Source organism: Oxyura jamaicensis, chromosome 4 (genome assembly GCF_011077185.1).
Source record: "Oxyura jamaicensis isolate SHBP4307 breed ruddy duck chromosome 4, BPBGC_Ojam_1.0, whole genome shotgun sequence".
NCBI lineage: Eukaryota > Metazoa > Chordata > Aves > Anseriformes > Anatidae > Oxyura > Oxyura jamaicensis.
The window spans coordinates 56,097,726-56,112,941 of record NC_048896.1 but is presented as its reverse complement, the minus strand read 5'-3'; the positions used below and the strand labels follow the sequence as shown (position 1 = coordinate 56,112,941).

General features: G+C 40.7%; 1 protein-coding gene across 1 annotated transcript in view; it reads right to left on the bottom strand.

Annotated features, from left to right (window-relative positions):
- The window catches only part of RNF150 (ring finger protein 150), a 121,591-nt gene that overhangs the window by 28,301 nt on the left and 78,074 nt on the right, over positions 1-15,216 (bottom strand). The window contains exons 5-6 of the mRNA XM_035323458.1: positions 10,939-11,035; positions 4,928-5,138 (exon numbers count right to left, since the gene is read on the bottom strand). Of these exons, the coding sequence (XP_035179349.1) occupies positions 4,928-5,138; positions 10,939-11,035 (308 nt within the window). The remainder of the gene's footprint in view (positions 1-4,927; positions 5,139-10,938; positions 11,036-15,216) is intronic.

The window sequence follows — 15,216 nt, the reverse complement described above, 5'->3', positions numbered from 1 at the left end:
ACTGCCAATGCTGCTCTACAGCCTGCCAAACTCAGCAGACTCTGCAGGTAATGAGACACCTTTGGGGAGAGTTTGTGGTTTTTCATATTAAAACCTCTGCCCATCTTTGCAGTAGAATTATTTATGAATTTTACTCCAACTACAGAGACAGTGCTGGATGGATTTCTGAGGCCTCATGCAGTAATGACAGGACATCACACTGAAGAGAGGATAAAAGCTTGTCTAAATTGAAAATCTAGGGGTATTTACCAACACAGAGCAAAGACTCAGTCAGTGCCTATTATCTACTGCAGAGATTATCAAATACTAGATGGGCTGAGGGACATTAATGATCAGAGATGCTATAAAAGATGAAAAAAAATAAATATCTACTTTTTCTCTTGCAGCTGTTACACAACTTTTAAAGCATTTATATGCTACTTGCCCTGTGAACTACATTTTTAAACCGTATCATTCAATCCTGGCTGAGCCTGACCCAAATAATATTGCTAAGTATCAAATCCCAAATCCACCTTCCACTGCTCCAAAGCTGGCGCAGCTCAGAACCTCTTCAAGTTCAGACCTTAGCCAAGTTAAGCCTTAGTCTAGCTCACACTCACGATGTCTGTAAAGCAGGAAATTCCACTCGTGCTGGATTTTTCAAAGATGTTATATTGACATTTTGTATAACTCAGTACTAAAAAAATGGATAGCACAAGTTGCTATGATGGGTTACTAGTGAAAAATATCTTTAGATTATCGTCTTTCATACCATCTTGAATAGAGTCATAGAATCATCAAATGGTTTGAGTTGGAAAGGACCTTATAGACCATCCAGTTCTGTCTCCCCTGCTATGGGCAGGGACACCTCCCATCAGACCATGTTGCTCAAAGCCCCATCCAGCCTGGCCTTGAACACCTCCAGGGATGCGGCATCCACAGCTTCTCTGGGAAACCCATTCCAGTACCTCACCCTCACAGTAAAGAACTTCTTCCTTATACATAATCTAAGCCTACCTTCTTTTAGTTTAAAACCATTATCCCTTGTCCTGTTACTGTATAACCAAGAGTCTCTTTCCACCTTTCTTGTAGGTGCCCTTTATAAAGTGAAAGGCTGCAATAAGTTCTCCCCAGTCTTTGCTAGGCCAAACAACCATAACTCTCCCAGCCTCTCTCCATAGGAGAGGTGTTCCAGCCCTCTGATAATTTTCGTTGCCCTCCTCTGGACCTGCTTTAATACATCAAAGCAGAAAACTGAGCTGAGATGAACTCTTATGTATTTCACTCATTTTTTCATGCTCCTTTTTTTCCCCCAATTCCAGCTTTTCAATTTTCCCATCCATCCATTTTCAGCAACTGATTACAGAAATACCACATTTTAAGATGCTGTCCCAAGATCCTGCATGAAATCCCACCACAAAGAGCAAACGGTCACTAAGGCTACATATTGAACAGTCTTTGGCCTGTAGACATGCCCAAGGGACTTGATGAGGGCCTGGATCTCGGTAGAAGCCAGCTGAGAGGTACTGCTCATCCATTTTTTAGTGCTCAGTGCTACTACACAGGAGAAGCTTGGTTTAGCAAGGAACCCTAGGGACAGCCCCCCCTCATGAAGACCATCCAGCTGTTTGCAGCCCACCACATTGCCAAGGGTCCTTTGGAAGCCATTATCTGTTCAGGAGCACGAGGAGAAAAGGGGAGGGAGAGAAGAGGAAATGTCTGCTGACAAATAAAAAGAAAAGCACCGGCCGAGTTCCAGAAATGAAAAACTGTCCTCACTGAAATAGGTGGGCGCTTTGCCATCAGATTTCAATGGAGACAGAATTTCACCCGATGAGAACAGTACTCTGGAAATATCCTCCCTCCAGACACACTGTGGGAGCTCTTCTGGCTCTGAATGCTCGCTGGAAAGGGAAATTAAAACCAAACCAAGAAAACAATACCAGAATGATTAATCAACAAACCAAAAGGATGCAACAGCAATTAAGCAAAAAGTATTGCAGAAATGAGTGGGAAGAGGCAGCAAGTCCTTACGTTGTGGACCACTGAACTTTGCCAGGAAAAAGAAGGGATGCAAAGATGGGTGCTTGTGGTGCTGGGTACAAGATGCCACGTCAAGACTGCATTGGAGGCAGTCTACAGAGACTCAGTAACATGAGGAAGAAAAACTTCTAGCACAGATTCAGCCTTGGAGTATGTTCCTGTCACCAATGCTGTGTAAAGAGGCCAGAATCTAGTAACTTCAGCAAAGATTCCTAGGAGTAATCAGTGTCAGCACGTATAAATTCCCAGGCAGGATAGTTCACAAGAAGGGCATGCTTAGCCTTGTGTACCTATGAGGATTCTGGAAATAAGAAATACAAAGCCTGAATACAATATGCAGTCACAATGCCTATTAAGTCCCAACTATGAGACAGCTATGACCCAGCTATTTAGCCTACAGTTGCCCTCTGATTTAGTTAGCATTTGGTTTCATACCACAATTATATGGTGGTTCTGGATGCTCCCTTTCACTGGCTTAGAGTTCAGGCTGCATGAGATGCAAAGCTCTATTCCCAGCACTGATGGTTGGAAGCTGGAGGCTGATTCCAAGGAGCTCATCTTTGCTGTGAGCTCCACTACAAAAAGAGACCAAATGGCTCTGCTTCTGGGAACTACTGCAAATTGCACCACTTTGGATGTGGTGATGACAGCATGTAAACTTCCACACCTACAACTGACTAATATTCAAGTTCTGTATTCCACTGTGAGACGAGAAATCCAGATGAAGATTCCTGGCTACAACATATCAATGATGTGTGAGTGAGCTCTGGGAGCTCTGTGGTTTGTTGCCTCATTACCTGAGTGTTGGGACAGACCCACTGGCCTTGGTGCAAGTTTCTCATCCATGGACTCTGCTGTCAGCCCTCAGGATTGCCAGGCATTAGGGACTGTTGCCCAATGTCATCAAAGGCAAGGGAAAAAAGGGAGGGCATGAAGGCAAAATAAAGCATCTGCAGCCCTCTTGTGCTCCTCTGACTCAAAGCAACTTTTTCAATCAGTTACTTAGCTGGCAACATGGAAAATGAAGAACAAATGTGTTTGGATGGACACTAATGCTTTTGCAAACTCTCAAAACAAACCTGGAGGGAGAGAGCATGGCTGGAGAGTTACTGAGCTCTTGTGCTCCCTGGCTGCCTCAACACCATTGTTACCACTGACAACAAACCAAAAGAACTGCTTCTTGGCATGCCAAGATGCTGGGATGAAAAGCATGAACTGCCCCTAATGTTGGGCTTTACACCGGGCTGCTGGCTTTTCTCAATTTGCGCCACACAGCTGTGGCTGTGAAGGACACACCATGGCCTTTCTTCTCTACCTCAGTACTGGACCTTGTAAAGAACAGTGGGACAAGGGCAGTTATCTGCCAGGGGAGCTGCTGGCTTCAGGAGCATTGAGAGGGTACAGCTGAGACCAGAGTCTAGCCCAGTCTTTAGTAGCATTGTGGTACAATCTTTCCATCACAGTTTAAATCAGCCTCAAATGTATTTAAAAACAATTACTGGAAGGAACAAAATAACATCTTGTTTTGAACAGCCCTTGCCAGCACCCAAGGAGGCTTGAGAAAGTCATATCCCACCAGCTGACAGGCTGGCTACGGATCACAGCTGGGTCTATAACCTTGCTGCTCACACCCCTTGCTGGATCCAGTATTTTGACCATAAAAGGACCCAAACTGAAACAAGTACCTAATCCACAAAAGACGAGTTTAAAAATCCACTTCTGGGTCACTTATGGCTAAGGTCACAAGTCGAGTATTTCCAGAAGTTATTTTCACTGCCATGACAGTGGCTGCAACATGAAGGAAAATATGATCATTTCAGCCTAGTTCTCTCATGTCTCTCCAATTTTTTACACATCACATGTTTTTGGTGTCGAACCCAGGGCCAGAGTAGTATATAAAAATGCTTGAAAATAGTTTTTTTTTTTTTTTTTTTTTTTTTTTTTTCCAGGGGCTGTGTTGGCTAAATATAAAAGCCTGTATTTTATCACATTCTTCTACCTCCCTTCAAGTATATCTGATGATTTCCTACAATATTCTTGTCAATACTAATGCACCAACTGTATCAAACAGATATGTATTTTCTACTGATCTGCTATTTTACCTAAAAATAAGAATTTTAAACTAGTACAATCCTCATTCAAAACAGCTGACAACCATTCTTTTCAAACTGTCAGTAGATTTTCAACAAAGAACATCAGAAACATTAGAAACAGAGCCATGCAGACATTTTGAGGGTTATTAGTTCAAACGGCACCTCTTGAACAAGCAAAAACTACGCTGAAAACCCAAATTTCTCCTTTTTAGTACAGATCGGCAGCACTATTTCACCATGCTCAACTTTTAAAGTGCAGGACCATCAATCCTTATGAAATGAGAAATTCAAGTATGAATAAATAATCAGACAAGCTTCACTTGGTGTAGGAAGACAAAAAGAGAGGGTAAAAGAGTATTCAACATTCTTTTTTTCTTGACCAAAGGCAGTGGAAGTGATTGCTGCATTTACTATTTATTTTATGATAAGCAGGTAATAACTTCCATATGGTCACATAGCCCGGTAAAGAAAGGCAGGCCCAAGGACATGTAAACAATACCTGAAGATGACCATAAATTTGTATTTATTTGTACTGACTGAAATAGCTTGTTCTTCTGTCCATGTGGGGGACTCCAACTAGAGTTTTTTATCCTACACACAGATTTGCACACAGGCTGGGAGTGTTTGCAGTGCAGCAGAATGACACGATATTTACAGCTACTTACCCTGTAGGTTTCCACTTGGCTTAAGGTAAGGTCACTGCTCCAGTAAAAAAGGCCTCAAAGGCCATTTTCCCCCATGAAATATCGGTTTGTGATTCAGGTTTCTAATAATTTCTTTCAGTGCAAATTCTGCCAGAAAGAGGAACTTACTGCTTGTTGTGAAGTTACCCTCCCCAGCCTGGGGAAAGGAGTCTATATCTTGGATGACTTGTAGCACTCCCACAGTCCGCACCGGGGGATCCAGAGCTACGGAGCTCTCGTTCACTGTCGTATCACTGGCTCCTGTTATCTGGTTGGTTGGAGGTCCTCCTATGGATGCTTCCAAGTCCGGAGGTATATCATCCATGCAATCCGCGTTTGGCTAATGGGAAGAAAAAGAAGAAAATTGAGCTTTGATTTCATAATAACACTTAATTTACTTGCTCCTACTTTTTTAGGCTTTTTCATTTTCTCTTAAACCCACTGCTCCTATTGTCATTTTCTTGATTCCCACGGAACTGCTTATGAACAAGTACTGAAAACAGCAACCTACGATGAATAAACATGCACAGTTTGCTTGCTTAAAACCTATTAATGCAATCTGTTGGAAAAGAGATCCAAAGCATGCATTGGAAATATTCAGTGTTAAACTGTCACTTACAATCTCTAAATATCCTTATTTATACTTCTTAAAGGTTTGGGGAGCATGTATATTGAAAAAATAGTTCACTTATTGATATGATTTGCTCAACACAGGCAGATTGCTGAGTCAGGTTATGAATGTAAACACAGACAGTAGCTGAAGGGGGATGATTATCGTTTCTCTAAATATACATTTTATTGAGCTGATATCAGAGCTTTCAGGAATAGGAATTCACTGAACTGCCTGTGGGCGCATCTATGTGTGGGGTGTGAAAATAGAAGCTGAAAACTGTTGATAAGACAGTATTTTAACATGAAAAGATCTTTTTCTTTGCTAATGCTGTATTTCCTGCATAAATAAAATGATGAGAAGAGAAACAAACAAACAATATTGGAAAATTGAAGAGTTTTATTTAGATCAGACTCTTTCTTGGTTTGTGATTCAGACAGCATGGATGGAAGTTCTCTGTAATTTCTTCTTTCTTGCAGTTTGATAATGAACATGACTACCCCTACAGAACGAGCCAAGCTTTTCAAGTCAGGTGCCTGCCTTCCTATTGAGCTTGAAGGGAAGCAATGAGAGGGTGTTTTAGTGTGCACCTTTTGCACTGCATCCTTAACATTAACACACCTATTTGGGGAGGACACTGAGCATTCAAGTGGGCAGGGAGGACTGTTTGTCCAGCAAAAAGACTACATCCAAGCTGGGCAATTAAGAAGTCAGCTAATTCCTACCCCTGATTTCTCTAGGCCTGTTTAAAAGTCTGATGTTCCCCCTCACACAGCAGTGACTTCTATGGAGCTCCCCATAAACACTGGTGTAAAACATAGGAGTAAAAGGTCCTTTTTGCTCTCAGAGGAAATAGATTCTTGTGCCATTATCCCACACAGCTGGGTCTAGTTCTCCCCAAGGCATGGAGAAAACATTTTTGCATAACTATTTCAAGATCTGGACTTGAAGTTTTAACGTACCATAACAAAAAGCAAGGATAATTCAGAAATGAAGATACTGTTTGGCAGGCCCAAAATGACAGAGGAGCATTGCAAGGTTGAGCTGCAATTATGTAGATACATTGTTAAGCTAGGAAACATAAATTTAAGTTGTTCACATTTATCTTTATTGTCCAGGAGTCAGAAAGCTAATCTGGATTAGTCAGTCAGGCTTCCTCTAATTTCAATACTCTGAGATAATTTTGCTGTGTGATTCATTCCACCCTATGGTAAGTTCTATGAGTTGCCCTCTCTACCTTCCTAATGCTCACCACTAAACAGAGAGGGGGCTTAAGCTGCTGGACCGGAAATCCAGCATCTCGATGGCTAAAGTCAGAGGTGATGAACCTGCTCAGTGGATCTGTTTTTTTTCTATGCATAGGTGTCTCACTTGCTAAGGCATTTCTGAAAATTCTCAGAACCTGCCTGTCTCCAACAGCAGTCATCCAGAAAGTAAGCAAAATATACAGCAAAGACATAAACAGAGGCTTAGCTTTAAGCACAAGAGTAATCCCTTTGAACTCTGGAGGTTACTATATGCTTGCATTTTTTGCAGAAGTAGGACCTTACTATGTTTTCTCTTTTCCCATATATTCCCTGTCTGATTGTTGCCATCTCCTGAGTATTTTTTCACAAATGTTCTTAATGAAAAAGACGTGAACTTCACACAATCCTTAGATGACTTGTATTCACAAGCTGAAGTTTGGGATAAAAATTACAATTGCCATTGTCTGGCTCCAACCTAATCCACAGGCAGCGAGAGATCCTCACAACTGGGATAAAGGCACATTCAGCTACACGTGACTTTAATGAAACCCAGCAAACTTGTACGTTTCTAAGTGAAATACCAATTATTCACCTGTAGGCCGTGGATCCAAATCATTAGATCTACCATTCTTTCCCTTACCCTCAGCTCTTTTAACAAATGCCTTCAGAATTTAATTTTAAAATTACATTTGACTTTGAGGGCAGTGTATCTTAAAGAAAAAAGATCTGCTTTTTTATTTTGTACTCTAAGAAAAATTATTGCAATTTTTTTTCAGGGGATCAGTTGTCTGTCCATTGCTCTGATTCCAGTTATTCCTAGAATGGGGCTTTATCACTAACTTTTAAACATTTAAAAATAATTGAAAGACAAACCAAACATAAAAAAGATGCTAAAATAACATTGCTCGATATAATTAATCCCTTTACTCCTGAATCATTTTAGTTGGAAAATTATTGCAAATTAAGCAGCATACTATAAAACTAATGATATAAAATACTGATCAAAAAAAACTACATTAGGCTTTTTGCTGTCAGGGTGACCCAGATACATTTGCTAAGTTTAATTATATTGGTTTCACTCATTCCCTGCATGTAAGTGCTTCGAGGGCACAATTCCACTGAAGTCAAGGGAAGGCTTTGTATTGGCGCTTGGCTAAGGCTCTTAGTGAATAGCTTCAAGTCATCCAATCTGCTGCCAAAAATGCAGCTGTCTGCTTATCCAGCAGATATTTGCAGAAAAGAGGGAGAAGCAGAAGGAAACTATTTTATTTGATATGATCATCGCAAAAGCAATGTAGGTCTTTGAAAGTGAAAGTCACTTGCACTGATAATTCACTTCAAATATTACAGCCAAAAGAGGTAAAGTCTGTGAGCTGGATTCACCAGCACAGAGACGGTGGAAAAGGTTACTCCAAACGTTTGCTGATAGATATTCAGTTAATTATCCTCTGGAGCTGCAGAGTGCTACGGTGAAAAGCTGCGATGTTAGGGTGCTCAGCTACCGTGAAAATCAGTGCAGTCAGTTCAGTGCCTCACTGCTGCCTGAAGATCCTGGTTTTAGGGCAGATAATCTGAAGTCGTTGTTACAAATTAAATGGAGAGTTTAGATGTGAAGTGAATTGAAATTTCAGAAATTTCTTTTTTAACCAATAATTTCCTGGAAAATCCCAGGTCTTCCTGCTAAATGAAGCACAATCTATCCACAGTTGCACAAGCCAGCTCTTTAACAACAACCATAGGACAAACATTCAACTGGCAGTAGAAAAACTAATAGTCCTGCCTATGGTAAGATTTCCTCATTCCTCCCATTGTAAAGTCTGCAAAGGTCCTTGGCAAATTGGTGCTAAGCCTCCCATCAGAGACTGCTGCCTGCCTAAGGCTTCTTTTCTCTGCGTGGAAATTTCAGCTAAGATGGCTCAGCAAGGCTCAAGAATATGTTTGGGGAATGGCATTTTGCTTTATCCACTCTACAGAAGCGTTTGCCACCTCTTGCTGAGAAGCCCTAGAGCTTTACAGCTTCTTCCTGGGAAATGTCTTTTCCCACAACAGCCTACTGACATCTGGCTAAATTATGAGCCCCTGAAAAAATCAGTTCATGTGTGCTGATGGAGCCTGGTGTCTTATTAGGGAATGAAAACTGCAGTCTCCAAAGAGAACAGGGCTTTGTGTGGTGCCAGGAAGCTGGCTGTGCCACCAGAAACCACTGCACAGGACCAATACCCTCCCAAGCTGCCCTAAGCTGCTGCCATGGGGCAAGGAGAAGGGTGAGGATGCTCAGTGTCTGTGCAGGTGGAGAAGAGGTCCTGTGAGATGAGCAGGGAGCAGAAGCATGGACAGTGACACCAGGCAGGAGGGGGCTATGCAGAGGAGAAGCAGGGAGAAGAGACAAGGTAGGAGAAGCAGCAGCAGAAGTTAAGGCAGATTTTAAAAAGAGAAAGCAGAGAGAACAGAGCAGGAACTGATAGCAGTACAAGAATTTTTAATCTCCAAGCTACCTGATGCTCTCAGAGTCCTGTTTCCTTTGCTGTCAGCCAGAGGAAACCCTTGACATGAAGGCTACCATATGCTCCCAGTTCCCATGGACAACAGCTCCTACTGTAATTCACCTCAAGGAGTAAAGCTAACATGCAGCTCTTCCCTCTCCCTCCCTAAATTTAACCAATGCCTCATGCACGTGGCAGCCCGTATGCTTTCTCCAAATAATGGAGCAGGCTGTTTTCAGTTTGTCATCTTGGGAAATGCTAGGAAAATTTTTACAGAAATTAATAAAATAAAATAATTTGAACAAACTTGGCTAGTGGAACATTAACACTAAAAATCAAACACTTGGATGTTAATACAGACCTGAGGCTGACTCTGAAATCTTAATTTGATCCAGTTGTGTACGTGGGTAGCAACAGTATCCTTAATTACAAGATCAGTACAGCTATTTCCACAGAATCTCCATGTGGAAAGTTCTCACTGAGGAAGCAGAATGAATTCCCCTTCTGCCACACAGTACAGAGACAACAAGACCAGGGCCTGTGAGAGCTAAAACAAAGGCTGAGGAAACTGAATGGTGCTTTTAACTCCTAATCATGGCAATTAGATTCTATACCTGCTGCTACAGAGCTGTTCATGTATAGTAAAGCCAGTCTTGTAAACCAAAACTTTTGCACAAGGTCTGTAGGCATGTTTTTCCTCCTCTTGATATACCCAGCCTCAGACAACCTGTGGCTAATTTGCATACATGCTTAGCCTTTAGCAGCTGCCAGAGAAGTCTGAGAGCTGTATTCTGGATGTAAATACTGACTGATGGCACTAAACTTTCTGGGAAGACCTTAACATCTAGACTAGATATCTCCTGAGTTCCCTTCAAACCTCAGCCATTCTGTGATTCTGTGGTTTATTTTATGTTATACAGCTCTCTCATAGGTGAGCTGGCATGCAACTGGGGAGGGCATTTACAGCACCTGTTCACGTACTGACCAGTGCTTCAGTATTGAACTTCACTAGCACATGGCACACCTCACGCTGTGAGAAGTGACTTACTTCTTCCTGGAGAAGCCCCTGATCTCTGTGATAACTGCAGGTAGGAAACTATGGCAGACAGGACATGTACTATCTGGATAGAAACAACCTAAAACGATCTTTTTTTAACAAGTTCTAAGCACACTTAATTGTACCAAGTAGTAAAATGCTTAACAATTTCTTATATAGCATGGGGTCTGTCACAAGTTTAGTTACTGATTGAAATCTTCCTAACAGGAATTAGTAGTACAGAGCTTGCTACAGATAGACTTTAAGAGAAATCTGACAGAAAAGAGATTTGGCTCCCTGTAACAAGCAATTAGCTGTTCTCAACTGGTATATCAGGGAAATTTTTATTTGTAGACCTTCTGCTTTGAGATTTGAATTGAGTGTGGAATTAAAAACAAACAAACAAACAAACAAACAAACACAAGCCAGCCCTGATTTAAAGCACAAACAAAAGCTGTACAAAATAATGTATAAAACCACTGAAACACCAGTAAACAATCCCCTGCTCAATAAGCCGGGCCGGGCAGTCACAGACACACAAACCCCAACACTCAGCATGCATCCTTTCTTGCTAATAGAAGTGGGATGCAGGAGAGAGGTAGAGTCACACATTTTCAGTTTGTATTACCCTTAGCAAATTTATTAACAAATCTATAATGTGGCAGGAAGAGTAGAATGGGAACAGACAGGCAAAGGACTGAGGATGCAACCATGTGGCTGGCGTTTCCCTTCTGCCCCAGCCAGCTCCTCTGCAACGTGCTTACCGGGATCCCTAGAGCTTTTAAAATATTCATTTTACACATAGGGCAGGTACGATGGTCTAGCAGCCAGGGGTCTACGCAGGACTTGTGAAAAAGATGCCTGCAATGAGAAACAAGACATTTTAATTCAAATACACCACAGCACAATTTATCACTTAGTACCAGACACTTCTTCTGTATTCAGTGAAGTGCAAGCATTTTAAATGGTGCGGTTTGTGACCTCTGCAAGGACTACAAGTCTATATCCTATGCAGACAAAGCTTTAAAATGATTTCTGCAGCATGTCAAGTGCATATGCATAGTATTACTCAATTGAGTTTGGAAAAGAAGATGTACACAAACAGAGAATTAGGAAAAATATACAAAGTGCAGAAGCAAGACCCATATTTTTTAAATGTTAAAGGCTGTCAGTAAACAAAACCTACTTGCTGGTGAAATCACATTACTGTTTCCTGAGGGTTCTGCAGACAAACCTGATTACACAAAGGTGAAGCCATTGGAATTCTGGTATCATTTTTAAGGATGCACACATAAGGAAAGCAATTATTATTATTATTATTATTAAGAAAAGCTACTCTTCATTTAAATGGAAAAATTAGGGTGATGTTTTTAAAGGATTCTCCCTGACTTCTCCCTCCTTTAGAACTTGCCCATCAAAGTGAGCTCCTAAACAATTCCAGCCCTTAAGAGGTTGTTGCTAATCCCATGCTCCATCTGAAGTGACCACTGATTAACTTACCTGAACCATGTAGCCGTTGGGTCACTTTTCTTACACATTGTCCAGGCAGAGTAACTGAAAACTTACCTACCTTGGCTTGACACAAACCAGGTATTTTATTCTGAAACATTAGGGTCAATACAAACAAACTTGTCCCCAAAGGTGCACACTAAGACTTGTTTTGAAACAACATATACATCAGCTCTGATTTCCTAAGGCTTGCAACAGGTGTCCCACATTTTACTTGGCAGAGCCTGAAAGTCACATTTCAGTCTGCTTGAACTTTCACATTTGAGCGCTCTCCAGCCTCTGTTTCCCTGTGCTTTGCACCGCTTGCACAGCCAAGCCATGCAAACCCAGCAGGTAACAGCAGGTGGGCACAGCTCACAGCGGCCCAATGCTCCACCTGGAGTGGGCATATCGCAGCATATGCCAACCTCCACTAGGAAATGCAATCTCTGAGCAAGCCAAAATCACAGTTAATGTACCAAAATTATTTTAAATATTTAAGTGGTACATATTCAGCTGAATGGGCTGGCTGCTGTACTCTGTCACAGCATCTCTCACATAACAAGATACACATAGCCTTTCAGCTTTTCAGCTTTAGATGGAAGATACTGAGGTGCACTTTTATCAGTATCGATTTGCAAGCCTGGCTCTTCTAATGTACTATCGGCCCACATACTAGCTGGCTGGCATACTAGCTGGCTTCAGTCCTAAATAACATTAGAAATTCAAAGCCAAAACTAAGTGAAATCTCAGAATTTTATTCTTTTCACTTGAATATTTTTCTCTCTACTTCTAGAAGAAGCAGATTATTTGAAAAACAAAGCTACGTGGCAAATTGTCACATTGCTGTACTCGGTCTGACTTCACACAACTATGGGAAAGGGCAGATCTGTTCTTGGAAGTTTGACCTACTCTAATTATATCGGTTGGCTGTGATACCAAACTTTGTCACACCACATCTGATCCTGCATGTCAATATGATTGATGCAAACGAAGTATTGTGATATTTTAAGTTCAAACCACTACTCTACTAAGGCTACTACAGTTCACAACCCTCCTCAAAACAAGGCTTGTCTGACCTGATAAAAACACAGCGCACTAAATTTCCATCTCTGTCCTGCATAACCCTTCCTTTTATCTCAGGAGGCACATATTCAGCACATCATCAGGCAAGCATTTTGAATAGGTGAAAGTACAATGATGTGCAATTTTACATTTAGGAGTCTAACCAACAGAAACTGAATGTGTTAGTTCCTGAAGAGTACTGAAAGTCAATGTCTTCCTTTTCAGTTATTTGAAATAACTACACAATTCTTACAGAAAGAAAACTAATTGCTATCATCTACTCACATCCATAAACATATATGCTTAACTGCAAACATGTGAAGCTCATTGTGCCAAAATCCAGAATCCTAAGATATGAAAAAATGGATTACCAAAATCTGTTTCAGATAAAAAAATATGTAACTTCTATCGAGCCAGGTTACTGTACATTAGAAAGTCCCCTCTTGTTTTCAAGTTCTAGCTTTGCAAGCCTTGTCAAGCTGTGGTTCATATTACAGCATTTCATCATGCTTGTTAATTACCAAAGGCTTGGAATTTTCATGGCTTAAAGACTTCAAAAACTGAAGGTTAGCATTTTTAAAGTTGGCTTCAAAAAACAATCCTGTAAAGAAACCCTACCAATGCTGAGTAATTTAAATACATGATGGATCACATCATTTGCACTTCCCAATACTACACTGTCACAGTGTATTATGGCTCTATTAATTTTAGGTTTAATATGTACAATGAAAGGATGTTGATTATTAGACCAAAATCAACACAAAAATGGAATGCTACTGAAAATCAGATAAAGATTTCAATTTTAATTTTTTTGTACCACATTACACAATTAGAGAGCTCATATTATCTATTTCTATACATGTAAGCATTTTGTATGAAAACACAATGTTGCAGGCTTTGCAGATTAGGATTTGAAGGTTTATTTTACTCTTTATTAGCTATAACACTATATACATATGGCTTTCAACAAATCCTTGATTGATCAATGTTCTGATAAGTTTATCGTCCAAATTTAGTTAAAATAAGGGTCAGCACAAAATACGATGAGAGTGCAACAATGATATTTCAGTCACACACTAAGACAGAGATGTAAAAAGATCAACTGAAAAAAATCCTTCTCTCTCTGTACATTTCTGACTGATTCAAGTTTTAAAAGGAAGAAGAGGGTAAAAGCACCATGGATGAATTCAGAAGTAATGATCCTTACAGGGAGACAGCAAGAGAGATATTTCAGACACAACCTTGGAACATGGCTTTGACGATCGAAGTCATAGCTGAAGAAAATATGTGCTTTTTTTTTTTTTTTTCCTGTTGTGTGCAACCACATGCATTGCAAAACTATGGTGATTTGGATGTGTTGAAAAGTTTCTCAAAAGAACTCTAATTGATTAGTTGAGAAAGAGGAAGGCAAGAAGAGAGATGTTGTAACAATCCTCATACAAGACGAAGTTTTCCATAAGCAGAAAGGAAACAAACTGTTCTTCACCTCTCCTAGGGATAACAGACACGATGATGTGTTCAAACTGCAGCAAGTGAGATTCAGGTTACACAATAGGAAAAGCTTCAACGCTGTCAGGGTGGCAAAGCACTGCAATTAATTATCAGGGGAATTTGCAAAGTCTTCATCCTCAGAGGCTGCAGAGTGTGTTGGAAAAATAACTCCCAAGAATGACACGTGCACAGCCAATGCCCCCGCACCATGGGGGTGGTGGCCTCCTGGGATCCCTCCTGCACTGCTCTGTGGCTGTTACTGCACAGGGCTGTGTAAAGCTCAGAGAATCACGAAGAAAGGAAAAGAATCTCAAAATCCCATACCACTTCATTTAGTGTTATCTAATTAGCACTTAATATTTTTTTAACAGGAGATTACTTTTGTCTGAAATGCATTTCAATTTTCTTTAAAGCTGCCATTTTAAACATACAACAAAAAAAAAAGGTTTATTTTGGGCTCAGCCCAAAAATAATAATAATAATTTTATCTTTGTAAAACCCTTGTTAAACTTTTGACTTGCCAACAATTATGAGAAGCTTTTCTTTCCAGGGTAAGGGGAACTGCTCTCCTCCCACCTTCCAGTACTAGTTCCAACTTTCTGAACTGCACGCAAACAAACCTAGCAGTCACACTTTTTCTTCTGGAAAAAAAAAAAAAAAAAAGGCAAGCTTAGACAAAAGGAGGCAAAAGCAGAAAGAAAAATACATTCCCAGGGACCCAGACTAAAAGCATCAGTTGCTTGGATTAGAGATGGAACAGCAGCATAGGACTGAGAAGAGTTTTGGTATGAGGCTGAGCAGCACTGTAGTACCTCACAAGAAGGTTTGGGCTTTAGAGGATGTGTATGTGCTATTTGTTTGTTTTTAAGGCAGAAGAAGGAAGGACAAAGGAACACAATGAGGGTAAGTGGGAAAATGGAATAAAAGGGAAGAAGTGCTGTGATTAAATGACTTTCACAGGAGGCCAATGAAAAGAGAGGGAAGGAGTGGAGCACTCT